This window comes from Talpa occidentalis, unplaced genomic scaffold, assembly GCF_014898055.3.
Source record: "Talpa occidentalis isolate TD23 unplaced genomic scaffold, MPIMG_talOcc4v2.1 talOcc4.8, whole genome shotgun sequence".
In the NCBI taxonomy this organism is placed as follows: domain Eukaryota; kingdom Metazoa; phylum Chordata; class Mammalia; order Eulipotyphla; family Talpidae; genus Talpa; species Talpa occidentalis.
In genome coordinates, this window is record NW_023605194.1 from 9,214,888 (window position 1) to 9,229,735 (window position 14,848).

Sequence of the window (14,848 nt, forward strand, 5' to 3'; positions counted from 1 at the left end):
TCTCCTGGGACACACAATCTCAGCAGCTTCCCCACCCTCCTGTGCACAGCAGCCCCACGCCTCGTGTTCCCGTCCACACCTGATCAATTGTCTGCCGAACTCTGGGCAGCCTGGCACTGGTGTCAGCTCCCCCACATGCCCATGGCCTTCCTGCAGGTCTGCAGCCACCCCAAGCTTTGGGAGCCACGGCCCTATCACCCTGCTTCTCCAAATCCATGACTCTGAAGACACCCTGCACTCTGCTTTGCCACTCCCTCAGCTGGTAATCGCGGAATTTAGTTATTGCTCCCAGAGTAAGAGGTTTTTATTAGGGGCTGGTTAAAACACAAGTCATAATAAAAGTGACCCCCCACTCCAACCTTGGTTTAGGCCCCGCATTTCCTCTTGAAATCTAAGACCTAAGAGGCTCCAGAGACCCGTGGGCACTCTCCCCTGAGGCACTAAGGCAAAGCCGGTTCCGGTCCAGAGCCTGACGGCAGCGTGGCCCTCCGTGTCCAGTCACCCCCGGGTTCTGCCTGTGGTCACTGGACCAGTGCGGTGCGTGCTCAGCCGCCCCCTGAGGGCAGGCCCGTGGAGAAGGGCATGCTATTAAAAACTAGAATCAATGTTTACACCTTCTACATAGGTTGTTTTAAGAAATAGTCCTTCCAAGGAGTCGTCAAACCATGGAAATCAAAAACAACCAGAAATAATTTTGAAGTCGGCAGAATTCAGGGTCTCTCGAGATGTTATTGGATATTGTGAGATTACCCGAGGGGAAGAGATTTTTCAGGGGTCCTTCCTGTATTCGACTTCAGTCGGAACGTGTCGTCACACCGAGGATACGCGCTGACAACGTTGTGCACAAGAAGGTTCAGTTCTTTGGATTTCAATAGAAAAGAAGGCATATAAGCATGAAGGGAAAAATTCAGGGGTTCCTTACCTGCTGGGAGGTCAGTGTTAACAGTAATGGGGAGTCCCTCGGGACAGGTGGCATGTGGCGCGTACCCCTGGCCCGGGCTCATCCCCGGCCCTCAGCGGGTCACCACCGGCCTCTGGCTCCCAGCTAAACGCCTGCATCTGGCGGAGCTTGACTGGGAAACCAGCCAGGGACGAGCAGACCCATCTGCGCGGGGACCGTCGGGTGGAGTCGGCTCCCCATCTGGGCAGCGCCGCGCCCACGAAGCCTAATGATGCGGTGCAGGGAGCAGGTGCCAGCGCAGCCGGTGCTGGACCCTCCCGAGGTGCACCAGGGAGGATGGTGGCTCCCCCACAGGCATCCCCACGCAGCTGCTCACAGGGCTGGCTGGTGGCAGGAAGGAGGGCGTCAGGGGCTGCAGGAGAAGAGAGCGCCCTGACCTCTTGGCGGCCTGGCCTCTCCACTGCGGCCCCCAGAGAGGGAGAAGCATCCGTCATCTGCCCACACATTCTCCGTCCCTCTGCCTCCTTTCTCTCTGAGAGGCAGGAGGTCACTTCCCCGGGACCCAGCCCACCTGGGTCCTGCTTCCTTGCCGCTCCTGTGAGCTCCTGTCTGTCTCTACCCTCTCGCCCTGCTTCTGGCTGCTCCTCGGCACTGAACCCCGGCAGGCCCCGCCCTCCACAGCATTCCTGTCTCAGCTCACCACGCTGTGGCTGTCACCCCAGCATGGAGGTGCCAGTGCTGATTCCTGCCTGGCTCTCTTCCATGAGGCCCAGGCTTCTATCTTTAGCTCCCTCCTGGAGGTTCCCAGGGGTGCCCCGTCTTCCCTCCAGCCTCCTTCTCGGCCAGGACTCCTGGTCTCATGAAGGCACCCTCTGAGACCTGGGAGGAGGCGCATTGGCTGCTGCTCACACCAGACCTCTTGGCACTGCTCCCCCTGAGGACAGTCCCCGTCCTTGTCCGGCCCGTTCATCTTTGCTCCAGATGAGGCCTGGGCCTCCGCCTCAGCCTCCCGGCGTCCCGGGTCCTCCCTTCAGTCCAGCTTGCTCTGGTCGACAGCAGCTCTGATTCTGTCGTGCCCTTGCTCTCCAACTGCAGAGGCTCCCCACCGCTCCACGAACATATCTCTAGCCCCTCAGTGTTCTCCTCAGCGTGGCTCCAGCCTCTTCCCCAACCTCCTTCCCGCTCACACAATCCCACTTCTTCGTCACAGGCTCCTCGTCTCTCCCACACGATCCCTGATCATCTCCATCCGGGTCCTGCGCTTGCCCACTCCTGAGCAACCAGGCATGCCCTTCCCTCCCTCACGATCCACTCGTCTCTCACTCTGAAGTCTCCCCTGAATGTGGCACTCTCCCCTCCCCCACCACCTGGCCCCTCTGCTTCTGGGGCCCCTTTCCGAGCCCCCTTTCCATCGGAGAAGACTTGTGTTTATGCACAAGAAGCACAAGAAGACTTGTGCTTGTTATACCTGCCTTGTTTCAAAGAGGACTCAAGCCACCTGCATAGCTGCTATTGGTCGCTTGCAAACTGAAAAAGCAAAGGGGGAAAGAAAGCGAGCACATTACTTACAGATTGGTTTATTTATGTATACAAGAGCTGGGGTGCAGGCCAGAGATGCAGGGTGGGAGGCAAGAGGACTCACCAGAGACAGAGCAGGGAGCAGAACAGGTGGATCCTTTGAGATACGCTGTTGAAGGGAGCAGTGGGTGACTCAGGAGAGGTCTCCTGCCCATGTGGGTCACCTCCCTGGCCGGGGATCGAACTCATGCTGCAGAGGCTGCGCATAGCTTCATAGTGCTGCATCTCAACCCCTTGTGCCACCAGGGAGGCCCCCCCTTTTGTGCTTCTTTTTAACTGAAGTGGCATCTCTAGCCGCTGCTCAACCTCCTGCACCTGGGTGCATCTGCGGAGGCTGCTGTAAGCTGCACCACCTGCCTCTCACAGGTGTGCATACAGTAGGTGCTCAGACAGGGAATCCTACAGAATATCCCATCATCTCTGCGTTTCCTCGGTGACAGGCGATGGGAAGGGGGCGACCCCGGCGTGTCCAACCAGAAGACCCCCACCACCATCTTGCTGACTCCCGAGCGGAAGTTCCACAGCTTCGGGTACGCTGCCAGGGACTTCTACCACGACCTGGACCCCAGCGAGGCCAAGCAGTGGCTGTACCTGGAGAAGTTCAAGATGAAGCTGCACACCACTGGGGTGAGTGAGCCCTCCCCGGCCCCGTCCTCACTGCTGAGAGACAATAATCCTCCAGCTTTGGGGCATCTTCCCAACCCTGGGCCACCTCACGTTCCTCCCAAGCAGAAGTCAAGTCCATCTACCTTGATTTTAGAAGCCAACTGGACATCTTTGTGGGATGCCCAGCGCTCTCAGATGCCCACCTGGGCAGGAGATAGTCAGCACATTCGACAACTTGCTTGCCGTGGGAACTGACCCATCAGAGTGGACATTGGCTGGAGTCTGGACATAGGGGCTGGGGGCGCCTGCTGTGCTAGGAGCTCCCCCTTCTATTGCTGGATTGTTGGGAGATGGGGGAGACTGGAGGAGGGACTTGAGGGCTGGGGAACATTCAGGGGCTCAGGGCAGTGTCTGTTATAAACTAACCAATGTGGAAATAACATCTAGTAACAAGGGGCCCATTAACCCTCTGTGGGGGGGGAGGGGCAGCTTAGGAAGGCAGCTGCTCAGGGATGGAAGTCCCAGCACCCAAAGCAGCTCTGCTCCCACACCCCCACATGCCAGGGTCCTGCAAGATGTCTTAGACATTGCAGCCCCCTCCCCAAGCTTCGTGGAAAAGATTGGGCCACAGGGTGCAGTTTTTTCAGTTTAGCATTTTACCCCATGAATTTTCCTTGACTCTGTACTTGAAGATGCAGGATGGCGACAGTGTTTAAGATCCTGACCTTAAGACCAGGCAGCCTGGGTTTAAATCCTGCGTCTGCTGCCTTTTAGACACTTAATCCAAGTCACTTAACCTCTCCGTGCCTTGTTTTACCTCATCTATAAGCTGGGGGCACTGGTGGTGACTCCCTCGTGGGGATGTTGTAAGGACTCAAGAGAATCCAAGCAGAATTCTGGTTGGAATGTCTGGTTCCCAGTAAGTTCCAGTCGGTGGGTGGCCCCCACTGCTTTCCTGGGTCTGCTGGGAAGTGTTTGCAGCAGTTAACAAAGGGTAAAGGGAAACCCAGCAGGCAGCCCCTGCCTTCCGAGGTGCTGTGCTCACGTTGGGGTTTTTTCTGTGAAGCCCACAAACTTGTGCTAGAAATGCACCCTCTGCCCCACCATGGGGTGCAGGCCGAGCAGCAGCCCTATGCAGGTGGAAGACAGGACTCTGCTCCTGAGCCGGAGGCTTCCTGGTGCTCAGTCTCTCTGAGCCTGGGACCCTGGGGCAGCGGGGTGACCCTGTGGAGCACCCGGGGTGGGAGCTGTGCAGATGGGCAGGCAGGAGACTGGCAGGCTCCACCAGGCTGGTTTAGCAGCTGATGCCCTTTTACACTCCAGGCAAAGCCTAATTACCCAGCCTGGATCGATCCAGACGCCCCACTGGTGTTTTCCCCTGGCGGTAAGGAGCCTGTTCATACCAGGAGACTCAGGGGCTTCCTCCTGATGTTTACTCCCATTCTCTGCCCACCCTCTGGGGCTCTTTCTTGTCATTTTTGAGTGACCTCAGTCCCCCCAGCATCTGGGCCCTCACAGGGCAGCCTCCGCCCAGGACCAGAACACACTCAGCGGCTGTGGGAGCTTCTGGCAGAGGAGGGAGGCAGTGGTGCACGGCTCCCTGAGATTTGGCCCGGGACTATGCAAGCCTTAAAATAGGAGTCTTCTATTTTGGTGACTTGGCTGGCAGCTCAATGGGGAACGAGAGTGTCATGTCTGTTTAGCATCATGCAGCCGAAATGATTTCAGATCCATTAGGGGGGCTCCCAAGGGGGGCTAGTGTGTCTGTGTGTGGAAATAGCATGTAAATCTCATCGGCAGTGGCGCCAGCTGCCTTCCCTGTCTTCCTGGGCTCTGATGCTGCCCCAAAACCTCAGCTCTTGGAGGATCCAGAAGAGAGAGAGAGAGGGGAAAAAAAAAAAAAAAAAAAAGGAGGAGGGAGAAGTGGATTTAGGGGCTGAAGGAACAGCCAGGGCCGCCTCCTCCTCCTCCTAAGGGGACAGTGCTGCCAGGCCCCTCTGGGGCTTTACTCCATGTCAGGCTCGTGTGTTCCCAGATCTCCAAGCCGCAGCTCCTGGAGCAGAGGCCTGTCTCTGCTTCTTAGTCTTCTTACTCTCTCCTTCCCCCGTCCCCCACCAGGACCTCACCATGGATACGGACTTGACAGCGGCAAATGGCAAGAAGGTCAAAGCCCTGGAAATCTTTGCTTACGCCCTGCAGTACTTTAAGGAGCAGGCACTGAAGGTAAGACGAGTGCCGGTGCCCGCTGGCTGGAGGGCTGAGGTACGCCAGCTGGGGCGGCAGGGACAGCCTGGAGGCAGAGCAGAGGTTTTGCCTTGAGAATGCAGGAGGCACCCTCCTGCTGCTGGTGGGAAGGGAAAATGGTGCAAACCCAGCAAGCCCACTCCTCGGTGGGGACCTAAGAGAAATGAAAACAAATATTCACGCAAGAGCTGGTCCCTGTGTGTACAGCAGCTCTGTTTAATACAAGAGCTAAAACACGGAGACACCCCGATTGCCCATCAGTGGGTGAATGGGTAACCCCATGGGAATATTAGTCACCCATGAAAAGGAACAAAGCTCTGACACGTGCTGCAGCCTGGATAACCTGGAGGATATGGTCAGTACAAGAAGGCTGCCACACAAGGCCACACAATGTGTGCTTCCATTGTGTGCAGTGTCCAGGATAGGCAAACCCATGGAGAAAGAGGCAGATGGGCAGTTGTCAGGTGGGAATGAGGAAGAACTGCTCGAGGGAGTGGGCTTCTTGTTTGGTGCAGGCAGAATCTCTGCCTTCATCCACACCCAGTTACCCCCTTGTTTGGTGATGAAATGAGCCAGTATGATGTTTGCATGACCTTGGGAATACATTAAAACCCACTGAACTGCATCCTTTAAAATGGTAGGCAAATTATATCAGTGGAATAACAAAAAAGAAAGAAGACACGCTTACCAACTGTGTGATCTTGGGTGAGGTGCTTAACCCCTCTGGTACCCACTCTCCTCGCCTGAAGAGGCAGGCAGGTACCCCCTGGGTGGTTTCATATTAAAGGAAATGTTAACATGAAGTGCTCCCTTGGCGGGTGCAGTGACTCTTGGTCGCTGCTCGTCCCTCCTCCTGCACCTTCCCTCTTCCCAGTGCTCCCCTACCCCCTCACCGTGAGACCCTGGAAGAAGCTGATCGGGTGAACCAGCTGGATTGTCCTTGCAGAGTTTGCACAGTGAGGGCCCAGAATGTGGAAAGCAGCTCATTTCTAAGTGGATCATATCCACTCGGTGTCCCCCACCCCACGCTCAGTGATGAGTGGGTATAAGTCAGATGATTAAAGAGCTTTAGCCAAAAAGAATTGGGAACTTCGGAAACATTTGGTATTGTGATCACTAGAAGAAATCTGGTGAGTTCTAGAAATACAATAAATAGAGCAGAAATAGACTAGAATTCCAGAAATAGGGCTAGAGAGAGATGGAGAAGTGGGAACGTATTACTGCTTTTATCCATGTAAATTTATTTCCTTTGGAGTACTTTTAGGTGCCAGGTTCACATGCAAGTTCTGGCAGTGTAGGAATAAACACAGACTGAAGGAGTATGCAGTCATTGCGGTGAGGGGGTAGCTGGGTGTGGATGGAGGCAGAGATTCTGCCTGCAGCAGGGAGGGCTCCCTGTAGGAGGTGGCAGGGGCCCTCCCAGGAAGCAGCTGGAAGAGTGGGTATTTCAAGTTGGCCACATGGCACAAGAACAGCTCCAGGAAGAAAAGATAGCAGACAGCTACGGGGAGCAGGCAGTTAGGAGTGGGAGAGGCTGGGAGGTTGGACGGGAACAGCAAGCTGTGTTTGAGACTCAGATGCCAAGCGAAGGGACTTCTGGGGTAATGGGAATTCATGAGGGATTGCTGTAGGGAAATGCCACGGCCGCACGCACAGTATTAGAGCAGGGGAGCCCACGGGGGGTCCAGAGGGCTGCAGGGTGGAGAAGAGCTGCGTGGGTGTGAGCTGAGCAGCTGGCCCGGATCTGAAGCAGATTTGTCTGGAGGCTAAGGGTGAGGCTGAGGGCGAGTGGGGCCACTTGGGAAGCATGAACACCAGGAAGAAAGAGGGGCTGGGGAGAAGTGGACTGGGTGGGGAGGGGGGAGTTTCCAGCCAGAAAGGAGGGAAAGAGAAAAGTATGAGAGGGATGGGGTGGGGGGGTGGTTGGGTTTGCTTTTAGGAGGACGGTGACCCCGCAAAGGAAAGCGTCTAGTGAGGCTGCTGGGGCCTGGAGAAGGGGAGAGAGGTGGGCCCATGCCAACCTGACTAGCAAGGGCGCCAGAGGTCAGGCTGGGCACCTGGTGGCCTGTCTGCCTATACCACACAGGGCAGGCCTGAGGAAGATGAGGGAGCAGAGGGAGGCAGAGTACTGGGAGGGGCGTCCAGGGGACCCCGGGGAAAGTTTAGGACTTGAGAAAGGCCATGACAACAGGAGAGGAGGCAGCTGCCCACTCCAGAGGGGAGGGCAGAGGTGGGGGTGCAGAAGGTCGGGGTGGCCGGGTGGTTGTGAACACAGCAGCTGAGCCAGAGGCTCCGGGAGCCTGTGTGCTTCTTCTCCTGGCAGTGGACACGCTGTGGAGAAATCCCACGAGGAAAAGCAGTATTAGAGGCGTTGGGCCCTTCACCAGAGGTCAGATACCTGAAGCAGTCCCTCCGATCACAGAGGAAGCTGTGCCGTAGTGGCTACACTGGCCCCCCATGCCAGGTCCCCTTCCCTCCCAGGTTGTGTCCATCCTGGGCACACAGACTGCGCTGCATTCAGCCCAAGGAGCAACTCGCTCACATCATTCACGTTCTGAGCCTTTTCCTGTCCGGGGTCTGAAATTGCTCAGGGGCCGTGGGTGTGGTCTTAGCGCCCTCCCCGCACATGCCGGGCTCACCTTCTTCCAAAACCCTGCAAGGAAATAAAGTGTGATTCAGACACAAGCAAAACATGACAGCTTTGTCTCTGCCCAAAGCAGAGGAGTTTTTTAAAACATGTTTTTAAAAAAGTCAGCTGAAGGTACTAACACTACTGAAGTGTGCACTTCAAAGTTGTTGCCGACCATGCATTTCACTCTGGGTATTTTATCTTTTTATTTTTTTTAAAGATTTATTTATTTGTTTTTTTGTCTATACAAGAACTGGGGTATAGGTCAGATGTGCGGGAGGGTGAGAGGAGTCACCAGAGACAGAGTGGGGAACAAAACAGTGGATCGACTGAAATACACTGCTGAGGGGAGCAGCGGGTGAGACAGGAGAGGTCTGCCACACCATGTGGGTATCTCCCTGGCTGGCCGGGATTGAACCCATGCTGCAGAGGCTGTGGACAGCTTCGCAGTGCTGCGCTCAACCACCTGTGCTATCAGGGAGGCCCATCTTTTTATTTTTAAAATTTATTTATTTATGCATACAAGAGCTGGGGTACAGGCCAGAGGTGTGGGGGGTGAGAGGATTCACCAGAGACAGAATGGGGAACAGAGCAGGCGGATTGACTGACATACACTGCTGAGGGGAGCAGCTGGTGAGACAGGAGAGGTCTGCTGCACCATGTGGGTATCTCTCTGCCTGGCCAGGGATCGAACTCTTGCTGTAGTGGCTGTGGATAGCTTCACAGTGCTGTGCTTAACCCCTTGGGCCACTAGGGAGGCCGTGGGTATTTTATCTTAATGAAAAGTGAAAATAAAATTTTAGGGCAAAAAATAATAGCTTACTGATCAAAGAGGAACTGCGTTTATTGAGAGGGTGGGGCAACCCTGGATAACTATGTGAAACCACAGGGAAAATCAGACACCTGTCAGAAAACCCCCCAGCCTGTCTGCCTTCTGAAACATGCCCCCAGAGCCCATCAGCATGTGTAGATGTGCTGGCGAATGCGGCAATAGGAGGGGAAGACGAGAGGAGCTAGTATTCATAGGGGCCTTCTCAGACCAGACCCTCTGTGTGTTCTCATTTGGTCTTGCCAGGAATGCTGCAAGGTCGTTTCATTCCCCCCATCATACAGATGGGAATACTGAGTCTGAGCAGTATTCCAGAGACATAGTTTGCCTACACGGCCGTGGTAGAAACCTCTGCGAGCCCCACCCATCTCATTTATGCACTTGGGCTCTGCTGACATGGTGTAACCTCGGCCAGAAGTGAAGGGCAGTATGACTCACAGCTTTCCCATCCTGCCAGGAAGTCCCCCTCATGTGCCAGGCTGGGGGCCAGGTGGAGGACAGAGATGACTAGAGCTACCACTGCCACTGGGGGCTAAGCGTGACTGTGGGCCAGGCCTGGTTCTGGATATGAGGACACCTGCAATAATTTAATCAAGACCTCGGTCTTCAGAGTCAGGCCAGACTTGGGCTGTGCCACTTTTTAGCTGAGCAGTTGTCAAAGAGACACTGAACAGGTCAGGCCTTCATTTTCCAAGTGTGGCACAGGCCAGTTCCTCCCTAACAGGTGGGTTCCTGGAGCTGATAGATGTAGTGTGTTAGCAGGGTTGACACAGAGCAAAGTCTCCAGGAACAGAGCCCTCAGGAAACCATCGCTCTTGCCAACACCCTCAGGAGCTAGGTGTTATCACTGTACCGGTAAGGAAACAGGCTGAGAGGCTGTCGCTTGCCCAGAGTCACAGGATCAGCAAGTGGCCAGAGGCCCCTGCTCTGCCTGCCTCCCGCCTGCAGGCATACCCAGTGAGTGAAAATGGCTGGTGAGTATTCAGGAAACAATCCCCTGTTGCCTGACGCTGTAAGTTCTGGAAGCTGCGGAGTAGCCATCTGGAGAGTTCATGGCCAGGGAGCCTGGAGGGCAGGGAAACCACAGGGACCAGCAGCATCCGCTTGACCTGCTGCCTTTCCCTTGACTTCAGGAGCTGAGCGACCAGGCAGGTTCGGAGTTCGAGAACGCTGATGTCAGATGGGTGATCACGGTGCCTGCCATCTGGAAACAGCCGGCCAAGCAGTTCATGAGACAGGCCGCCTACCAGGTGAGCGCGGGGCCCAGGTGCCCACGGCTGACTGTCACCCCACTCAGGTTCCCTAGCATCCTCGGGCCTCCTGGGGAAGCAGCAAGGAGGCTCCTGTAGGCAGGGGGGCCAGGACGGGGCCTTCCTGTTCCCATTTTCGTCCTGAGGGAGAAACGGGTTGAAGGACAGGGGAGGTCCTGGTTCAGCTTTCTCTCTGGTTCAGTGTGTTTCCCTTTCATTCTGCCCCTGGGGGTCTCGGCCTGGGATTTCTGAGACTTTTTCTCCACGGGGGAAAGGAAGTAAGAACTTCCTCAAGGAAAAGATGTCAGTCAGGAGGGACTAAAGTGTGGCTGGTGTCTTGGGCGTCAGCTTGGTGTGAGACTGAGCTGCACGGGCAGCTGCAAGATGAAGGGCAGGGTCTGTGCGTTGTGTGTCCACCACCAGGTCACATGTCACCGCCTAGAGGGAGGTGAGGGCTGCCGACCTTGGAGGAGGCAAGCGCCAGGGTAAGGGCCACGGTGTAGCTCAGATGCATCCGGTCAGCAAAGTGCCCCTGTCCATGGCCAGCAACTGGGGGCCCCCTCTGCTGCCCCAAACCCTCGTGGCCCCAACTCTCACCTTTGGCTGCTAACAGTGTCCTGAGGGGCTTCCACGAGGGTGTAATTGAGTGACAAGAGCGGCATTTCATGCTGACCTGCCGTTCTGAGCCCCGGGACAGAGCTGCTGTGTTGCGCTGGCTCATGGAAGGCCCCCCAGCACCGGGCCAGCTCTCCATGCTGAGCTTCAGTTCGGGAAGGTCACGGAGGCAGTGGCGTCCCCTTGCACAGCCCCCCACCCCTGCATGCCTCTCAGGGCACAGCTTGCCCACCTTCCCAGGGACAGACCTCTGACCTTGAGCTGACCTGTTTGAACCTTCTCTTCCAAAACACCCACCGGGTCGACCTGATAGAGTCAGATGTGGGGGGCAGGGGGAGGCCCTGATGTCTGTATACAATTCCTGGGCTTCCCTCCAGCGCAGGTAGCGTCCACGAGGGCTGCCAACCCGCTCCTCCCCTCCCCTCCCCTCCCCTCCTCTCCTCTCCCCTGCCCAGCCCTAGACCATCTCCTCTGCTCAGCGTGAGAATCTGGCTCCCTCCATGTAGCTGCCAAAAATAGACTTGTTTTTATAAGGATGAAGGAAGAGGGTGGAGGCTCCAGAGAGGCAGCTTCTTCAGAGAGGAAGACGCACACATGCAGGTTAGCTGTCCCGGGAGCCCTGGACGCGCTGCTCCGCAGTGTGGCCTCCGGGCAGCGGCACCCCTGGGACCCGCAGCACCCTGGGACCCGCGATGGGGCAGCCACACCTGGAGCTCCGAGTGTTTCCCAGGAAGAACCTTCCAGATACGTGGCTTTGACTCTCATTTTCCACCCCCAGGAATCTTGTGACCCTGAAAAGGGTCAGTTCTTATTTTTAGCCCGAGAGAGAAAGCGGTGTGAGAGGGGCTGGAAGCGGAGTCAAGGGCGCTCCTGAGGCCTGCCTCTGAGCCGGGTGGGGGGAGAGGCCCCCTGCATGGGATGGGGGTGTCAGGGAGGACTCCAGGCAGGGGGCAGTGTCCGTGGAATCAAATGACGCCCTGGAGAGTGGCAGGGTCCGCGGTTCCCACCAGGGCCGCGTCGCCAGCGTGTGTGGATGGAGTTTGCTTTCTGAAGTCTCGAGACGCAGTGTGGGTGAGATAGCCGCTCCTTGCTGGGTAACTTCTGCCTTGTTCTGTGATTGGCAGCTTGCTTTTTGGTCCCTTGTGGTTCTGATTTGATCCTTGTATCCCCGTTACATCACTGACAGGACTTAAGGGGGGGGGGCATTCTATCCTTCACTCTCCTTCATTCACTAAACAAGCCCATCCCAGGCCTTGTGTGTGCCAGGGAGCCCTCGATTCATGTCCGAGGGACCAAGACAGGGGCCACTTCTCAAGTAGCCTGAAGCTGAGTGACTGGTCCATTGAAGGCTTTGGCACCTCTGGGAGATGCCAGAGAGGGCATTTTGGGGCACCATTGTTTGCGACTTCTCTGCAGTCTCTTCAGCCTGTCCTCTGGGAGAGTCCCCAGGGGAAAAAATGGAAATGAAGTTTGCTACTCTGTGGCCAGAATTCGCATCTCTCCAACTCTCCCTCCTTACCCCCATTCATTACACAGGGGAAGGAAGATGAATACCTAGGATGATTAATTTTGTGTGTCAACTTGACTGGGCCAAGGCATATCCAGAAATCTGGTCAAACATTCTGGGCAGGTGACTTTGGATGAGATTAACATTTAAATCAGTTAACTGAGTAGAGTGGACAGCCATCCCTAAGGTGGGTGGGCCACGTCCAATCAGTTGAAGACCCGAAGAGCCCAAAAGACTGAGCCTCCCTAGACTAAGAGGGAATTCCTCCTGTCTGACTGCCTTCAAGCTGGGACAACCTTCACCCCTGCTCTTGGGCTTTCACTGAAACATGGGTTCTTTCTGGGCCTTAAGCCTGCCAGCCTTCAGAAGGGAACGACACTTCAGCTCTCCTGGGTTTCAGGCCCTGGGGCTCAGTCAGGATGATGCCTTTAGCGCTCCAGTGCTGCCAGCTGCCAGCTGTAGATCTTGGGACTTAGCCTCAGAATTGTGTGCAGCAATTGCTTATAAAAATCTCTTTTTCTACATGCTACCTCCCACTGGTTCTGTCTCTCTGGACAACCCTGGGTTGGGCCAGCCAGCTTCAGGGCCCCGAGGGTGCTCACCTGGCCGCTGCCTGGGTGCCTCGTGCTCTTTGTTTCCTTCAACGAGGCGGGCATTTGTTTCCTTCTTCGAGGTGGCACTTGTCCACCAATCCTTCCATCCGAAGTGCTCTCCATCTGCCTGACAGATGGACAGAGAGTCAGAGGAAGAGGAGGGAGAGGTGCTTGCTCAGAGAGCCTGGAAGCTGCCCCGTCTGCCCTGAGGGGCATGTAGGAAGGGAACCCTCCTTCCAGGCTTATCAGAGGCCCCAGTCCACAGCACAGTCCTCCAGCAGCTGAGCTTCGGGCTTCCACTGTCTGGTGGTAGAGGGGGAGGCAGCCTGGATGCAGAGTGGGAGAGGAGGTATTGCGGCATCTCCCACGGGGTGGCTGGGTTGGGGGCCCCCACTCAGAGGTCTGAGATCCACTACCAAGAAACAGCTGACACCAATACCATTTCATGCAAAAGCCAAAAACTCCTCTTACATTAAGTGCATGTTGACAAAGTAGGTTAAACCTACTTTGGCTCTGGCCACCTTGAGGCCCTCTAAGGGCATTCAGAGGGTTGCAGGAAAATCAGCTGATCCCTCTTCCAGGGCTTCAGAAAAGACCTAGAATGGGGAGATCATTCCATGAATCCCGGAGGGCATCCACCCTATTTCCAGATGCTTTTTGTCTAAAATAAGTCACTCTGGTAGGTTCCAGAGCCCTGTTCAATAAAAACGCTGTTCCCCTCGGTACGATGATCTCATCTAACATGACATTGCCGCCTGCATGTGCCTCCCTTTCTGAGCAAACCGCAATGGAAGATGATCAAACAGGAAACAGGCCACTGCAGCCACCCGTGACGCCAGCCAGGGGCGGTGTGGCCTTTGTCGCCGGAGCCCGGCCAGCGGGCTCTCAGCCAGTCAGGCTGCGTTCCTCGGCCACAGACACTGCCCTGGTGGGTTTTCCCGGAGCACAGCAGAGCCCGGGGCAGAGGAGCTGCTGCGGCGCCCATGTCCCCCGCCTTCCTGGAGCGAGATGTTCTCACCCACCTGCTCCTCCCAGTGGGGCTCGTGACCACAGAGGAACACCCTAGAAAGCTACTATGAGGGTGCTCCCGCTGCCCCAGATTCCGGAGGAGTCAGCTGGGGTGGTGCACTCCTGTTCACACACGGGCTGTAGGCTCCGGTGTCTCGTCTGCAGAATGTTCTTGCTCGGGTTCAGAGACGGGCAATGGCCAGTGAGGCTGGCTAGAGGGACGGGCCATTCGTTCCTGCAGCATCCACCCTCTGAGCGCCGTGTGCTACGAGGCAAGACTGCTACCTCAGAAGAACACTATCTTGCAGGCGACCAGACAAGTCTGCTTGCATCTGGGGTTGGAGGCAGAATCTGCAAAGCGCCGTGCTGAGGAGCTCTCTGCAGAGCCGTAGCAGGAGCTACCAGCTGGAGGCAGAACTAGCGATGCCAGAGAGAGCTCCTCTCTCCAGGTGACCCTAACCTAGGCAGAGACCCCCAATTCTCCCCCTGGCTGCCAGGCCCCAGGGCTTGTGCTGGGAAGAGAGTGGGCTCACCCTGGAGCAAGGCCTGTCTCCGGCGCTGGCCTCTCCCGCCCAGAGACCACAGCTGGGTCTTGAGCCTCCGGCTACGCTGGTTCACACCCTGCTTCTTGTGTCCACCGCAGCGCTGGGACCCTCCTGGAGGGTGGAATCTGTGCAGAGCCAGCTTCCTCCTTTGCCTCGCCCCACAGCTCCCACAGTGGCCTCCTTGGGAGTTTGTTGCTGGGGCCATGGCCTCTGCTTCTGGCTGAGGACAGTGAAAGGGGCTGGTTCAAGAGAGGCCCAGGCTGTGTGGCTTTTCCTGGACACGGGAGCCATCTGGCCGGTTGGACCTGATGGCAGCAACATGCCTTGGAGCCAAGCAGCCTTTGTCTTGCTACCTTCCCGCTGAGGGCCACCCTCCTCCAAGCCCACTCTGCATCCCCAGTTTTGAGAGAGTCTTAGGCTGTAGGCCCAGCTGGCTGCTGGCTGCTCACTTTCCTCCATTCTCACATCTGGGTGGGAGCTGGGCCTGGACAGGCCACGATGTGGGGAGCCAGTCCACCTGAGCTGCCCTTCTGAGTTTCTTCT

General features: G+C 56.4%; 1 protein-coding gene across 2 annotated transcripts in view; it reads left to right on the plus strand.

Annotated features, from left to right (window-relative positions):
* HSPA12A (heat shock protein family A (Hsp70) member 12A) overlaps positions 1-14,848 on the plus strand; it is a 124,390-nt gene that overhangs the window by 96,404 nt on the left and 13,138 nt on the right. For both annotated transcript variants that reach the window (XM_037496559.2, XM_037496562.2), the window contains 3 exons: positions 2,920-3,106; positions 5,204-5,308; positions 9,921-10,037. In XM_037496559.2, coding sequence (XP_037352456.1) covers positions 2,920-3,106; positions 5,204-5,308; positions 9,921-10,037 — 409 coding nt within the window. The remainder of the gene's footprint in view (positions 1-2,919; positions 3,107-5,203; positions 5,309-9,920; positions 10,038-14,848) is intronic.